The sequence below is a fragment of the Amphiura filiformis genome, chromosome 1 (assembly GCF_039555335.1).
Source record: "Amphiura filiformis chromosome 1, Afil_fr2py, whole genome shotgun sequence".
Taxonomy (NCBI): Eukaryota; Metazoa; Echinodermata; class Ophiuroidea; order Amphilepidida; family Amphiuridae; genus Amphiura; species Amphiura filiformis.
In genome coordinates this window covers 64,850,960-64,867,159 of record NC_092628.1, presented here as the reverse complement: position 1 = coordinate 64,867,159, position 16,200 = coordinate 64,850,960, and the positions used below count along the sequence as shown (strand labels likewise).

The window sequence follows — 16,200 nt, the reverse complement described above, 5'->3', positions numbered from 1 at the left end:
ATGTGCAGATCGTAAAAATGAGTCATTTCAGCTGATGAATGGCAGCGGCGCATGCGTATGCCTATTGGGAAATAAACGTGTCTATCGTGCAGGTGGTGTGCGTACAGGTACAGGTGGTGTGTTATACTTAGTTGAGTGATCAACCTCTACACGGCGGAACAAAATCGCCATGCGTGGCTGTTGAAGAACTAGTGGATTCGCTCTACTATCATGGCAATATCTGACACAAAGATATAGGGGTGATGACGCTGTGCAATATGTTATAAAATATTTAAACTGGTGACACCATGTTGACATTGGCTAAATAAGCATTATTTTCACTCGCAAGGGTGACGGTTCTTTTCGCAGACGACTTGACCTCTTGGGATATCTTAGTAGACTTTTCACCAGTCGTTTTTGTTTTCCTAACAACTGTTCGCCTTTTGAAAAGTAAACTTCTCCGTAAAGTGGTGCGAAAATTCTTTCCACTAGCCGCCATGGGTTTTTTTTTTATGGCGCTTCCTGATTTCTTCTGATCTTATGGATGCACTCATCAGCTATGTATACGCTGGCGAAGTTACATAATTAATCGGATTAACTACCATAGCAATAGGTACAAACAATTTTGAATATACCGCGCTGCACTACAAGCAGGTTGCTCTCATCACCTGTCGTCAATCATATAATAGATTGAATACAATACCGCTCTTTTCAAAGAGACTAATCTTACAGGTGCAAGTGATTAGCATTTCTTTGACATCTATGGTTCAATGCAGAGGTACTGCATGAACGTAGTAGTGTAGCGCGATATAATCAAAAATTGTTTGTACCTATTGCTATGGTAGTTAATCCGATTATTACGTAACTTCGCCAGCGTATAGATTGAATACAATACCGCTCCTTTCAAAGACACTAATCTTACAGGTGCGAGTGATCAGCATAATAGAATAGAATAGAATACAATACAATAAATAGAATATAGAATTACGATCCCAGGTCATTATCTCTGTTCTTTGATAATCTATGTACAATTCAATGGAACGGCGTAACGTCTAGTGCAGGGTAATACATTCAAAAATAGTGTAAACCCATTGCTAATGGTTTTACGTCACTACTTCTACGGCGAATAAAAGCACACTCATATTTAATTGTCAGACGTAAGTGCTTTTACCGGTGCCGCGGGATCGCTTTTTATTTATGAGAGACTCGTGAGTAGGCTTATTATAGATTTGAAGGTATTTAGCGGAAGTGACCAGTTTGGTCATGTTGGTACCCGTGCCGCATTTGACACCTATTTTGACAACCATGAGCCTTTATGCGTGAGTGTACTTATAAGTTCAGCCTATCATGCAAAAAGACTCAAAAGATTGTCTAAAACTGCTGACAAGAAAACGATTGATTGAAACTCTCTTCAAATGATAGTATATGAACATGATGAATGGAACGTTTATTGTTTCATTGTATCGAATTAATCTATGTAGTAATTGTGTCAGTATAATATTGGAAAAAATGAAGAAATTAATGTCATATTGTCATATATCTTTGAATAAGTCCACCTCTGCTAACACACAATGTGGTGAAATTAAGTATTGCTTGGTCATCTTGGTAGAAAATATCCCAGAATATTAGTTCAATGTCTTGTACGACAAGAAGTATGGCTTTTAGAACGAACTCCACATAAATGGCTGGCTGTTGTAGATTTGGCATCAGACGTCAAAAATGAAAATAATGAAAAGAAACAGATAGCTGGTATGGTTATGGATCAGTCAAAAGCATTCGACACCATTAATCACAATATCTTGTCCAGCAAACTGGAACACTCAGTACGGTTTCATAGCAGTAGCATGTCAGTCTTACAATTCAAAAGTCTCGTCTCAAGAACCAATTTTATGTGGCGTTCCACAGGGATCATTGAATCCTCTGCTTTTCATCATTTATATGAAATGACATCGCTCACACGTCTAAATTTAATACTTTCATTCATTTTATTTGCCGATGATACACTGTTTTCTATATACTCACATGATAATATCAAAGAACTTTATAATGTAATTAGTAATGAGTTGAAGGAGGTAACTAATTCAAAGGTAACAATCTTCCACTCAATGCAAAAAGATAAATCTCATACTCTATTCAAAACCAAGGATATGAATGCTATTATAATATCTTTAGATGGTTGTAAACTGGCTCGTGTTAAAGAAGCCCAATTCATGCGTCTGACTATTGATGAAATCTCTAAATACAGATTGTTATATATTTCATTGCCCAATCCCTTCGAAGTTGGCCGTATACCCTCCCCTCGGGTAAGGTGGTAGGGTAACAATCGCTAAAATGAGTATGGTGAGATGATTACATGGGGCCGTTTGGCGGTTTTATTGAGCGTTTTACGCAACTGGAAAGCAATATGGAATAGGACGGGTAGCATTCCACACACCCTCCTCGTTTAAAGCCATACTGACTTTTTGAGGCTTAAAGTTGGTAAAAGCCAAACGTTAACATGTTTAACCAAAGGAGTTGATAAAGAGAGCTTTGATGTTTTCAAATTCGAGTAAATTTAGATTAAAATTCAAATTGTTTGAACTGACGATGTTGTTAATAATGTTGATGAATGAAAAGTAAAATTCCCGAAAAGTTACAATTCACCTATTTACACGGCCGTCAGTGGAGGAGATTGGATGTTCTTCTCCCAAAATTGACAACTTGTCAACACGTAGCACTCCTAGAGTACCAAGGTTAAAGGTGTGATTAATGCTCCATGGTTTAGGGTCAGGGTTGTTATCCAGGATAGAGCGCTATGTGTTGACAATATCTCAATTTTCCTCTTTATCTCTCGTCAATGTACAGGGCGCAGTGTCATCGCCCGGACATCTTCATGGCAGAAATCGCCATAACGGCAGGTTGAATCCACTAGTTCTTCAACAGCCACCCATGGCCATTCATGAGGGCAGCAGTCATTTTTTTGTTCTGCACATGTAAAATCCGAATTTTTGTCAGTTTTTGATTTCAAAACGCACGATTGTTTGTCAATACGCACGCTTACGACTATCATGTTCTTTCAACACATATATTCAAGTGCAAGCCTTACAATTGGTTTCTTTAGAAACCAAAAATGACGGGAGATATTCATCATTTTCTATCCCGGTATCCAAAGATCTATCGTCTGAATATCAAATAGCAGACACACCACTCTACGCTAGTGCTCAATTCGGCTGCCCAATTCCCCTAGCCCACCTGAACAGGACAAGAGCGCGATCGATTACTTCAAATTATCTCATTGCCACCATGTGGTTTAATCGTTCAGAATTTAATAAACGATAAGACACTGCTTATTTTATTGTCCCTCAACAATGTAGGATTTTATTCTGTTTGGTTGTTACTAACAACAGGGAGTGAATAGAAATGTCAACTCTATTTTGTATATTGTTTTCGGCGGCGTGATCATAGATACACGTGTATTGATTTAGTTTCCCTGCCTGTATAATATAATTATTTACCTGGCGATGTCGCTGTGCAGGGTGTCGATGTTCTGAGCATGCGTGTTCAATATAATCATATCCTCTGGCATTATTATTGCCTTATTATTGTTCTGGTTTAACATGTTCACGATGCGTATTTTCTATACATACTTGGTAGAATTATTATATACAATAACAAGTATGTGCTGAAAGTGATCCAAGATTGTAAATTAATTGTTCTTGTTTCCCATGTTCACGTTGCGTATTTTCTATACCTACTTTTGGTAGAATTTATCATATACAAGTCTGTACTTAAAGTGATCCAAGGTAGTAAATTTTAAGAAGTTATTATTCACATTTTTTGTTTCCATGCACACAAGCTACGAGAAACGGTCCACAGCTGCTACCATCATATTTTCCTTAACAGCGCCATCGTTGAGTATCAACGGCCATTTGGAGTACCTTTCTCGGCAGATAGCGTGGACAGATTATAGGATGAGATAACATAATAATAAGATACGACACGCTGTAGCCGAGGTGTCCTCCAAATCGGTAAGCATTTTGTGCAGAGTATATTCCGACTGCAAACTATTGTTTTATCAAGTTAGATGGTTTGGCCAATTAAAGGCCCATTCAATGATTTGCTCATCTGGAGGATCGTAAAAATCTTCAAAATTCAGTGCATCTTTGTTAGTGTAATAGATGTGCTAGCATAGCCTACTAGTGCAAAGCTGAAAGCCGTGTATTAAAGATACTGTGTTTGAATGGGGGCTTCAACTTTGTTAATAGAGGCCGTCAGCCTTTCGCCATCTTGTGGGTACAACTGATCTGTGTGTTCATGCGTCGGACATTACGCGCAGGGCGCAACTTGCCACGCAGTTGTTATCGCGGATCAGCGCGGTGATTTTGCTGTTCACGCATGGAGATCGAACGTCCATCACAGCGTGTACCCACAAGATGACGGCCTCATTACTGCGGTTTTCTTCGTTTTTGGACAAATTTGTCATTCAAAAATACCAAATGGCAATTTGAATGACTTAGCCTTTCCTTGTAGGCAATGTATAAACAATATTAATTATATTACACTTACGCTGGGATCACTGAATGGGCCTTCTAAAGTGTTTTTCTTGGTTGATTATTACTATGGGTGGTACAAAGTGAGATTATTGGGGTGTAGAATTGTCACAATTCAAGACTTCCAAGGTCAAGAGGTCAAAATTCAAAACTGCCGAATTGTTTTTAAAGCCAATACCAAAATGTTCGTCGGATGTATAGTTTGACTTACCTTCGACTTATCGTTCCGGAGTTATAAGCCAATAGGTCACTGGTTAAATTTGAAGATCCACAGGGGTTGAAATACATAAAATGCTCCAATTTTGATGAAAATGGTCTCAAATTGTTGATACTGATAGACTCAATTGACAATGACATATTTTGCTGTGTTACCTTGGTAACGAGTCATTTTAGGTGATTCAAACTAATCTTTATTACAGTTTGTTATCACAGAAAGAAGAAGTTGAGTACCGTAGGGTGACAATTTTACACCCTTGGAATCTCATTTTGTACCACTCATAGAAAAATAATCAACAACGAAATAAATTATAACTGGCAAAACCAACCCTACTTGCTCTGCCACCGTGCTACAGAGTGCTAGAGAATGGAGAGTGCTACAGAATGATGTCACCGGGGATATCACCCGGCGACCCTCGCGCACAGTGGTCCAGAATCGCCTCAACGTGTGCCAAAAGTAGGAAACACAACATAATCATCTGATCATGATATTAGTCAGCCAAACGTAAATATACTGATGTAATAGGGGTTTTAGGAATCTTATAATTCAATGAAACCGTATGACGTCATCAAATTGCTAAATTTTGATTGGTCAAATCAATTTCAATGCTAATATATTATCTTTTTTTTTTTAAATCTGTAGTCTAGATTCAAGAGTATAGTCATGTGTAATTTTAACATCCTAACACGTAAGATAACAGAGATGCGATGATAGAACTTTTTGAATGACCCTCGTAATGCTCATATTAAATTTTGGCGGAAATCCTAACTAACATGCTGATGTTATCCCAAAACGCCATTTTTGAGCGTTTTGGTGCCGAATTGACTGACCATAACTCCTAAGTAAAAACTAACAGCACACTTTGACATTTATATTCTAATGGGTAACAATCGTATGCAATAAGAAGTTGGCTAAACTTGATAAAGTTATAATTTTTTGAAAGCTGTTACTTTGAACAATTTAAGAGTAGAATTTGTACTTTTTCATGTTGACGGATGTAAATTACACTACCAGAAATCCCACAATAAAAATTAAATAATGGTAGAAAAATATTCTTCATGATATTTTCTTCCTCAAACAAGTGAGAAAAATTTCACATTCATCAATTTACCATTTTGACACACTTTGACTTTGCCCTGGACCACTGTGCACTGGAAAACCACAATTTATTATTTTAAAAGAAATGAAAACACAAAAATCAAAACAATAAACCAGATCCACCTGTGTGCATATAAATGGGTAGAGACATTGGCCTCAAATATTTATGAAAACATACGGGATATAATGAACCATTGACCTGACGCCACGATAGCAAGATTTATTACTCGTTTTATGTAGCATTTATATATCATTAGTGGCGTACCGTGGCCGCTCCTATCCCGGTGGGGGCTGAAGAAAATTCAATTTTGCCGCCCCTTCCTCAACAGCCCGAAAAGGTTGACCCAATTTGTTTCTGTGGTTTGAAAAAGTGAAGAGCAAAAAAAAAAAAAGATTATAGGCGCTAGCGCCCTAAAAAGCAACACATTTTGATGTATAGTACAATTTTTCACAATTTTTTACGTTTTCAAATTTTTCAGCCCTTTTTTTCTTTACTAATTCTTTTTTGCCGCCCCTTCTTCTTCCGCCGCCCTTCGTTTTGGCCGCCCCTGCTCGCGCCCCCAAAGCCCCTCCCCCCAATACGCGCATGGTCAAGTCAGGTTATATAGCATTAAACGAATGATTTCCTTTGTAAACTTGTTAACACCATCACCATTACATGGCCTTGTTGTTTTCATTTAAATAAAAAGGGCCTGTGCAATAATTATGAGCCCTGGTGGAAGGGTAACATTTTGGCGAGCCCAAAGGCATGAAAGGGGAGCAAGCAATTTCTGAGGGCAAGCGATTTGGCACACATTCAAAGGGCGCCTTTTAAATAAAACGCTCATTAAAGGCTTAGGAAAACACTGGTGCGGAAATGTTCAAATATGCAAATTTTCCTGCTCGCATGTAAGGGAGGGCGGAGATTTTTTGGCTGGCCGAGAGAAGGGCAAGATATTTTTGGCAGGCCGAGAGGGGGAAAGCAATTTTTGGCATGTCACTTGGAAATATTACCCCCCCCCCCCCCCGCTCATAATTATTGAACAGCCTCTAAGGGATTTAGTGAATGTAGAATATTTGATATAATTTGTGTTCGTTATTAGAGAGATTGCGATGCTCCATACGCAGCACTTGGACCGTACGTTTTAACGCACGTTTTTACGTACGTTAATACGGTATTAAGTATTGCTAGTCTCGGGTCCAAACTGGATTGTGCTCATTCGTCACGAAGGAGAACAAGGCGACCGAAACAAAGACTATAATATCTGATCTAGGTCGACAGAGGGCATAGTGATTGAAAAATTAATGGTAACCGCAGGCTACCGAGTCTCTGCCTAATTCAAACAGCACGCTTTTGATTTTGACAAAAAATTTGACTTAACATGTTGCTTAAACTTATTTGCATTTTTGTGCTCCCCAAATATTATAGTTGCGCAAAAGCATATATTTTGGTAGATTTAGGATCACTACATCCATATATCATGACTTTACTTTCAAATGAGACTTTTTCATCCTGAAAATTAGGCGCGTTGCATGAACTTCGACATGTCGTAAAATCAGCTTACTTCTACGTAACACCTGCGTTTTATACGACGGTGGTCCAAAATGTGAAAACGCAGTATTACACAAATTTCAATGGGCAATCTCTGCGTATGGACATCGCGTATAAATTTAGTCAATTTTTAACCCATCGCTGTACCTTTATTATAATGATTTGTTACAAACAAAAAGGATCATAATAATAATTAGACTTTCCTTCGTATGTTCATTATCATGATTATCCTTGACTGTCTTTAACATATTGTGAAATGGACAAATTTTGTGCATTTCAACGATGTATCTTCGTTGATTTCGATACATGAGAGTGGTTTTGAATAGATCGACGTACGTCCGATACCTACGGTTGGAAATCGTAATCTCTCTATTTAATCTATTCCCATTCTATTTTCAACAATGTTTAACTTCTAACGAATGTTTGATGACGTAGATTCGATAATCGATAATGTATTTCCATCAGATATTCACGGAACATTGTCGACTTTACGTCATCAAACAGAAGTTATAATTGAAGACCGAATTAAAAAGACCAGTTTGCGTCTGACGTCAGGGCAAAGGCGCGACGTAATTGGTTGCTGACCTGCGCAGTACAGCATTTTTGTTCTGGTTGACCGGACGTCATACGCAAACTAGTCTTTTTAATTTGGTCATCACTGAATCGGAATAGATTATAATAACGAAGACATGTTATATCCTTAAGGGGGTACTACACCCTGGCCAATTTTGTGCCTATTTTTGCATTTTTCTCAAAAATTATAGCGCATAGGTGACAAGTAAGATATGTATATTATAGGGACAAGAACTACAACTACTGCACAGAAAATTCAGCAACTCAAGGCAAGTAGTTATTGATTTATTGATCAAATATTGGTTTTCCCTCATTTTTGACTGTAACTCCACAACTGTTGTCTGTGCTGAAATAAAATTTCCAGTGCAGTAGTTGTAGTCCTTGCCCTATAATATACATATCTTATTTGTCACCGATGTGCTATAATTTATGAGAAAAATGCAAAAAATAGGCACAACATTGGGCAGGGGTGTAGTACTCCCTTAAGCGATTGACAATGTTGTAATTATGATTTTTTTAATATGGTTTTATGTGTGAAAATGTAACAAGATTGTGGAAATGTAACAAATAATATTGATGTATGAATAAACGTGATATTTCATTAACTTTTGTTGTAAACGTCCTGTGCACAGCCAGAGAAGATGTAACAAAGGAGAGTAAATCCTGTAGCACCTTTTCGCTGTAGCAGTAGTGATGTAACAGGAATAATTACCATAGCGAAGACATGTTATATCGAATATTCTGCGTCGAAGTCTGTATGCGATTTGACAATGTTGTAATTATAATAAAAATGTTTTAGTTTTATGTATGAAAATGTAACAAGTGTGTGACAATGTAACAAATTATATAGATGTGAGAATAAACGTGATATTTTATCAACTTTTGTTGACTTGATTTGTATTTGTTAACGTCATATGTACAACCAGCAGACCAGAGAAGATTAGGGTAAATACTGTCGCACCTACACACCGTATAAGTAGTGATGTAACAGAATTAATTACCATAGCAATAGGTGAAAACAATTTTTGAATGTATTGCCTTACGTCTAGTGTAGGGCAATTTGCCGTAGAAATGTAGTGATGTAACAGGATTAATTACCATAGCAATTGAATACAATTTTTGAATACATTGCCTTGCAGTACTAGTAGGCTGCACTCATCACCTGTCATGTCTGTGTGCAATCATAGATTAAATATAATACCGCTCTTTTCAAAGACACTAATCGTATATGCCGGTATAGTGATGTCAGCATAATGTGAAATTTCCGATCCAGTCTATTCTTTGATAATCAATGGTGCAATGCAGCGTATATGTCTATGGTAAGTATATTGCACAATAGAACAGAAAACCTGTTTTTTTTGTCGATAAATCTGGTTTTTCGATCAAAAAACCAGGTTTTTCGAATCAAAAAACCAAGTTTTTCGAATCAAAAAACCAAGTTGATTAATTCGATTGTCAGAGTTTTTTGATAAACTTGGTTTTTCGGCCGATAAACCAGGTTTATCAAAAACTATGACAATCGAATCGATATACTTGGTTTTTCGATTTGACAAACCTGTTTTTTTTTTTTTTTATAAACCCCAGGTTTTTCGAATTTGATTGTCATAGTTTTTGATAAACCAAGTTTATCGACCGAGAAACCTGGTTTTTCGCTGATGAACTTGGTTTTTCAATTCTATTTTCTGTTTTTCTGTTCTATCTGTTCTATTTTTTGTTCTATTTATGCTCTCTGGTGCTTGGCATACATTCAAAAATTGTATTCATCTATCGCTATGGTCATTAATCCTTTTACATCACTACTTTTGCTGCGAATACATTCAAAAATTGTTTTCAGCTATCACTATGTAGGCATATAACTAATTTTATTCGTAAGTAGTTAGACGTCCACTTGCAGCAGCCTTTGATGTGATGTGTGAGACCGCCCACGGTTGATTTAGACAGTGGACCCCCATAGATCCCCATCCACCTAAGGGATTTCCTTCAACATGTTTTTTTTCAACAAGGGTCTCGTCCTATCGTAATCTGCTTGTTTGCCATGAGTTTGGTAGTGGGCATGAGCGTAGGGGTCAATCAAAGGTCAACACAGGGGTCAAATCGACTTACTCGAATTTGGTTAAAACACACCAAAGTATTTCCTTCATCTCAAAGAAATTAGAAAGTATACCTTGACCTATATGTGACATCGCCACCCTGCTACGATAATTGATAATAAGTCATTTATTTAATTTTGAGAACAAGTACAAAATATGGTGCATCAGTTATGTAATCACCCTATTATTTCTGATTATTCCCTTTAATTTATCTCATTATCATTTGTTCTGATGCAAAGATTGGTGAATAAATATGTTTAAATGCATGCTTGAACCATATTATGAACTTTGTTCTTTAAAATGACTTAACGTAACTTGCTGGGTGACGTCATACCGTTCTTGAGTTAAAGGCAAAAGGCTTGGGGTGGCCAGAAACTAAAAGTGCCCCGATTTCAACGAGTCCTGTCTCAGATTGTTCGTCATGTAAGATAAAGTCAAAATTAGGAATAGTTTCCACTGTCTAGAATGTGTCGTTACTCCCCAAATCCGACAATAATGGTCAACCTCATTTACAGCCTATTGACTATGACCTATTTTACGATATTTCCTACAATGCTCGCCAAAATTGTTGGGACACTTTCAATAGGGTAATGCAAATGAGTGCCCCATTCCCCGAACAATGTTGAATCATGTCATGTTGCTCATGCGCGTCTAGCAGTACCCAACATTGACTGGTTGGAAATAACGGAAATTAGGCCATAGTATAGCATAATATTTCTGTGTGTGTTCCAACACATTTTGATAGAATTGTATGTAACGATAATCCTAAAATGGTGAGAACTATTCTATATTTGACTTGTTTTTACATAACGAACAATTTCAGACCATTTCGTTGAAATCGGAGCACTTTTAGTTTCTGCCTCCTGGCCAAAATAACTGACCGCCCCGCCCCCAGCTTTTATCTTGTTGCTTATAACTCAAGAACGGTTTGTCGCAGATAGGTTAAACTATGAATCATTGTGATGAGAGAAATGCTTTATAAACCAAATTTAAGCAAGTTTGAAATTTGACCCTTTGTGTTGACCTGTGATTGACCCGCATACTCACCACCAGATAAATGGCAAATAACCAGATCTACAATCCACGAAAAAAAGGTTGGCACACTTTGCCTGTCTTTTGGTATATCTCTGCCCCAGCTCCCCCAATTCAATGTTGGACCAAGCCATGTTGTCAACAGGCCCGTGAGACCCTCCAACATTGAAAGATGGGGAATGGGGAAGGGTGAGATATAGGGGGTAGTCTGTACTTCACATATACTGCATGTATAATAGTTTCACTTGCCTCTCCAATTTTGATAGGGCACGCATTTCAATTGTTTAGTGCAAGTGTGCCAACTATTAATTTCGCGGATTGTAGATAGCTGAGGACCCTGGATAACACAAAAATATGGTGGATGAAAATCCGTCATGGGGAAGCGTTTCGATTATTGGCCCATGTACTGATTGATTTGCACTTTGGTAGTGTTAGTTCGCCCTAATAAAAAACGGTTAAAATGTTGCATAACAATAACATATTCAATGCAGACGTTTAGTAAAGGGTATATTGGGCAGTCATTCTCTTCCGGAGAGCAAATATATTTATTTGAGGGGTATAATGTAAACTAATGTACGGTCCAAGGTGAGCATTATTATAAACCTGATTTATTTTCGGGGGGGGGGGGTATTATTTAGGACATACACGGTGGTATGAGTAATACTGATATCACCTATCTTTAAAAAGCATGCTTGCTAGTAGTTTTGCCTTATTAAGGTATTATTATCAATATCTTGCATACTACGCACAAAACACAAGGCGAACTTACCCCTTCACATATAGGGCGGACATGCCCAAACGGTGCTTGTTTCTTTACTTCGTGTTATGCCTACTAAAGACAAATTGTTGATCTTTTAATTGCATAATGTGTTGGGAAAATCGTTCACCTTCCTAAATAATATGCGAACGAAAACCATCTTTCCAATCAAATTTCTTGAGTTTATTACACTATTACTAATTCAAAAAAGTAAACTTCCTTGACTTCGAAGCGTTTTTTGGCGATCATTTCTGTAACAAGATGTATCGGACTGTCTTGTTTCCTTGAGTACTTAGCTGTGACGTGAGCCAGCTATTTAATCATCATGGTACTTTCCCATCAGTCACGAGATCAGAAACACGTTGTGGGCGGACTTGCCCCAAGGGTGGACACTCCCCGGTCTCTCCTACTCGCGTGGGTCCCAGCTTGGTACTACACTGGTAGAGTAGCCTACAGTAGCTGGGCAGCAGTGTACCTCTGGGGTCGGCAGCAATATGAGTCTGATAGTATATGTAGGGCGTATTGGGTGGCCATGGGAAATCCGACCCTAATTGTAGCTATCCATGTGTTTAAGGTGAAATTTACACCTACTCGTACTCATGTTACTATAGCCACATGGGAAATGAGCATTTGCAATGTGTGGCTCCAATGTTTCGCCAGGAGCTACTGTGGCCGTCAGGTGATACTGTGGCCTATGTGTGGCCTAGTAGATAAGGCGCCCGACTCATAATCCATGGTTGCAAGTTCGAGCCCCGCTCGTGCCAACGTGTTGTGTCATTGGGCAAGGCACTTTATCCTCATTGCCTACAGGGGATGGGGTGGGGTTGGATGTTTGTATATAGTTGTTTGCTTCAATGTTGCAATATTGGCGCTGATTAAGGGAGGGGTTATGGGCGTGAACCCGGTTTGGATTCCAGAGGGGGTGTGCCTGTAAAGAGACACAGCCACCAGAAAAGGACCAGCTCAGATCGCGCGCCAAATAAGTTTGCATTTCAGAAATAGCATTTTTTTCTCAGCCTTAAAAAAATAGGCAGAGCAGGGAATCGAACCCGGTACCTACATGTTGTAAAACTCAGTGCATACCACTGAGCCAAGTAACTATTAGCTGCGAGAAGGTTGATAGTAATCCTTGATATTGCTGATTAGAATAAATCAATACTTATTGCCCTATTTATCTAATGTACGATTAGAATTTAATTCAAAATTAATACGTTCCATAGGGGCCTATAAACTAGGAATATGTGTGAAATGGCTATCAATCGATCAATCAATCAATTTTTAAGTTATCAACAATAAATAATAAACCGATGACTCATGGAATATTATTAATAACTTACTAATCTACTAAATAAATAAGTCAGTAAATAAACTAATAAATAAATGCATAGGCCTAAATAATGCAGAACGCAGTTAGTATTTTAGGTACAAAATTCTATTATTCTATAATTTATAATTTTCTACTATACACGCCTGTGTAAGGACCTGTGCTTTTAATATCTGCGTCTAATCAATAATGGGTCTTTCACCATGTTCACTCAATAGTTAAACTATACTGTATCCCTATAGGATTATCTGTTGACCAGGTACTAAAGTGGATGCTTTAACAGTACCCAAACAAGTGTACATACCAAGGTCATAGCAGGGCATTATACAAAGAATGGTCAAAGGTCAACGTTTCCATAGAAGTAGAGTATAGAAGTAGACGCAAGCTTTCGTGCGGGAAACATAAATACATACTCGCCAGTCGTGGCCTTTTTATGAGATTTGATACGGCGCCGAAGACTAGAGCTATTCTATAATTTAGTCCGAAACCCTTTTTCCAGACGAACATTTGTGTGTTGTTACACACAATTCAAAGTAATTTTATCATCAAGTGACCCACATAGAGGAATATGACATCTATCGTGAGCCAATCTGCATTATGTTGCCTGCAAAAGCCGACGATCAGGTAAAAATTATAAAAGTAGCATGACCAGATATTTTTCTTAATTTCATGATAAGCTTAAATTGCACTGAAAACGCCAAATTGCAGTCACAAAATATATAATATTCGTAAATCACCAAAGCGAATGGTAACGTAGGTATGTGGAAAAGAACTGCAATAACAATAACAAACTATGTGCCCAAAGAGTTGTCTTTGGCATGTCGCTTTTGAAATATCACCAAAAATATCAAATTTTGGAAAAACGCCCCAAAATTTAAAACAAACACGAACCTTCCAAAATAAATGCATATTCGCACTCAGCGGCCCAGTCACTACCTGCCGCTGTGATTTGGGGTAACTCGTTGCTTCCCTCCAGATACCTGTACTTCAAGTTCGCCAATACCCCATGCCTTAAGCTGCTGCCTGCAAAATTGCATTGTGTCTTTTCAAGTGTGTTTAATGTAAAATTCTAGCAATTTGACCTGCGGTCACCATTATTAGAGTTTGAAATAAAACCTTCCTTTACTGGAGTCCATGGGAATCTTTCATATGCATCAGAATCTAAGCATGTCTAGAGCCATACACTTCTGGAAATTTCCATCTTGTCACAAGTCAATGGCCGCCAGATCGTCACTCGGCCTGGAGATGCACTGCAATAAAATGCGATACCACAGCTACTCGAATAAAGGCGATTCCAGTTGTAAAGTTTCATGATTTCCAATTATTTTTGCTGAGCCATAGCTTTTGGTTTTTTGATGGATATTGTTGTCTCATCTTACCTCACCGAAGTATAAAACCGAATTGTTTAAGGTATAATCGCGATCTATGGGTGATGGTAACATGGTAACAAGGGTACCTTCCACGATCATTCGTATTGTTACAGTACTTGTGTTGTATGGTGCACGTTTAAATGAGCTGGAAACATTATGTAAGGTGCAAGTTAGTTCCACTTATCGTATCTCAAAGTAACGCAATATTGACTTCATCCAGAAGTAATACCAGGATTACTTAAACCGTCTCCAATCAGCCAGAAGTAATACCAGGATTACTTAAACCGTCTCCAATCAGCCAGAAGGTCGTTTGTAATCCTTTTCCCTGTTAATAAAAATAACGCATTCACATACAAAATAATTGTAAAACATGTAAAGGTTATTAAATTGTCACTGAAAGTGAGAAACCGAATGATGTCCATGTTACGTATTGCAAGTGTAGCTACAAGCGCCGCTAACATGGACGACGGACGAAAAAGCGAACCCTGTCAACTAATTGTTATCACTGTTGCTCACAAAAGATGAAAAATGAGGAACTGAATTCCAAACTGAATTACTTTCCTTCCATGACAAACTTTTATATAACAAACCGCCCTATTTCGTTTACTGTTACAAGACACTTTGTCGTATAAATGAAATAAAGTGGGTCTACTTCTACTTGAAGTCTGGCTAGAAGAATGAGTACAGGAATACGTATTTCTTACCTTCATTTCAATTTGCCCACGTAATTCCGTTTTGAAATACTTAAAATCTTGAACAAGTATATCATTTGTGGATGAACTGATATGGATTTTCAAAGCTGAAATTGCAAACAATTTAATTTGTTTTTCAGTATTACTAGCAGTAGTAAACATTTTGCGTTACTGCTCCCAATTCTAGGTAATCGCAAAACTAATCTTCCAAATTTTCCAAGATGCATTTAATCGCAAGTGAAATTTGAAATAGTATTCAGTTTCTAAACCAAAACAATTATTTACCATTTTAATTAGGGATTCAATCATGTTTCACCGTTGTTCATCACCGATTAACAACGATGCGTCCGCGTCGTCTGAGTGGTAAACCACGCAGACGCGCCGGGCGCGAGTTGTTAATCGGTGATGAACAACGATGAAACTATGATTGAATCCTTTCAACTAACGAAACAAGCTAAAGATGTCTAATTCACATGATTCTTTCATTCGGAATGTCCGTTTGTCATTGCCACGTACTCAACCTTACAAAGAGATCGCAGTATTTCTCTGTTGATATCAGCATTAAAACTAAAGAATAAAGCGGCAATATTTAGCTGCTACCGCCAACAGAAGAGAGTTCATGTTTACGCATATGTTCCAAGCATGACGAATTTTACGCGCTCATGCGTAACGCGTACGCGTAACCTTGCGTTCGCGTATACGCTACTGAACTGTGGATTAATCACGGATTAACAACGGTTGGCTCCTGTACAAAGGTATAGGAAGAGTTGTTGAATTAGGGGTTCATTCATAGGATTGAGGGCATGATCGCTGTTTATGCCCGAGGCGTGAGCCGAGGGCATAAACAGCGATCATGCCCGAAATCTATGAATGAACCCGTTCATCTATACCAACATTCTTAGCAATTCAATACAGATGAAAATAAAAAGGGTTTACAAGTTCTAAATAACATTTCCATGCCGTTTTCCTTTAAAATTGGAAGAAAATGAGTAGGCCTACTTGCAGGAA

General features: G+C 38.0%; 2 protein-coding genes and 1 long non-coding RNA gene across 3 annotated transcripts in view; 2 read left to right on the top strand and 1 right to left on the bottom strand.

The window, feature by feature from the left end:
• The window catches only part of LOC140168410 (atrial natriuretic peptide receptor 2-like), a 38,336-nt gene extending 33,639 nt beyond the window's left edge, over positions 1–4,697 (top strand). Inside the window, exon 13 of the mRNA XM_072191800.1 lies at positions 3,815–4,697. Coding sequence (XP_072047901.1) covers positions 3,815–3,858 — 44 coding nt within the window. The 3' untranslated portion in view covers positions 3,859–4,697. The remainder of the gene's footprint in view (positions 1–3,814) is intronic.
• Positions 1–16,200, top strand: part of LOC140151059 (uncharacterized) — a 525,069-nt gene that overhangs the window by 137,485 nt on the left and 371,384 nt on the right. The gene's annotated exons all lie outside the window — the stretch shown is intronic.
• Positions 14,754–16,200, bottom strand: part of LOC140168400 (atrial natriuretic peptide receptor 1-like) — a 45,434-nt gene continuing 43,987 nt past the window's right edge. The window contains 2 exon segments of the mRNA XM_072191790.1: positions 14,754–14,825; positions 15,205–15,299. Coding sequence (XP_072047891.1) covers positions 14,754–14,825; positions 15,205–15,299 — 167 coding nt within the window.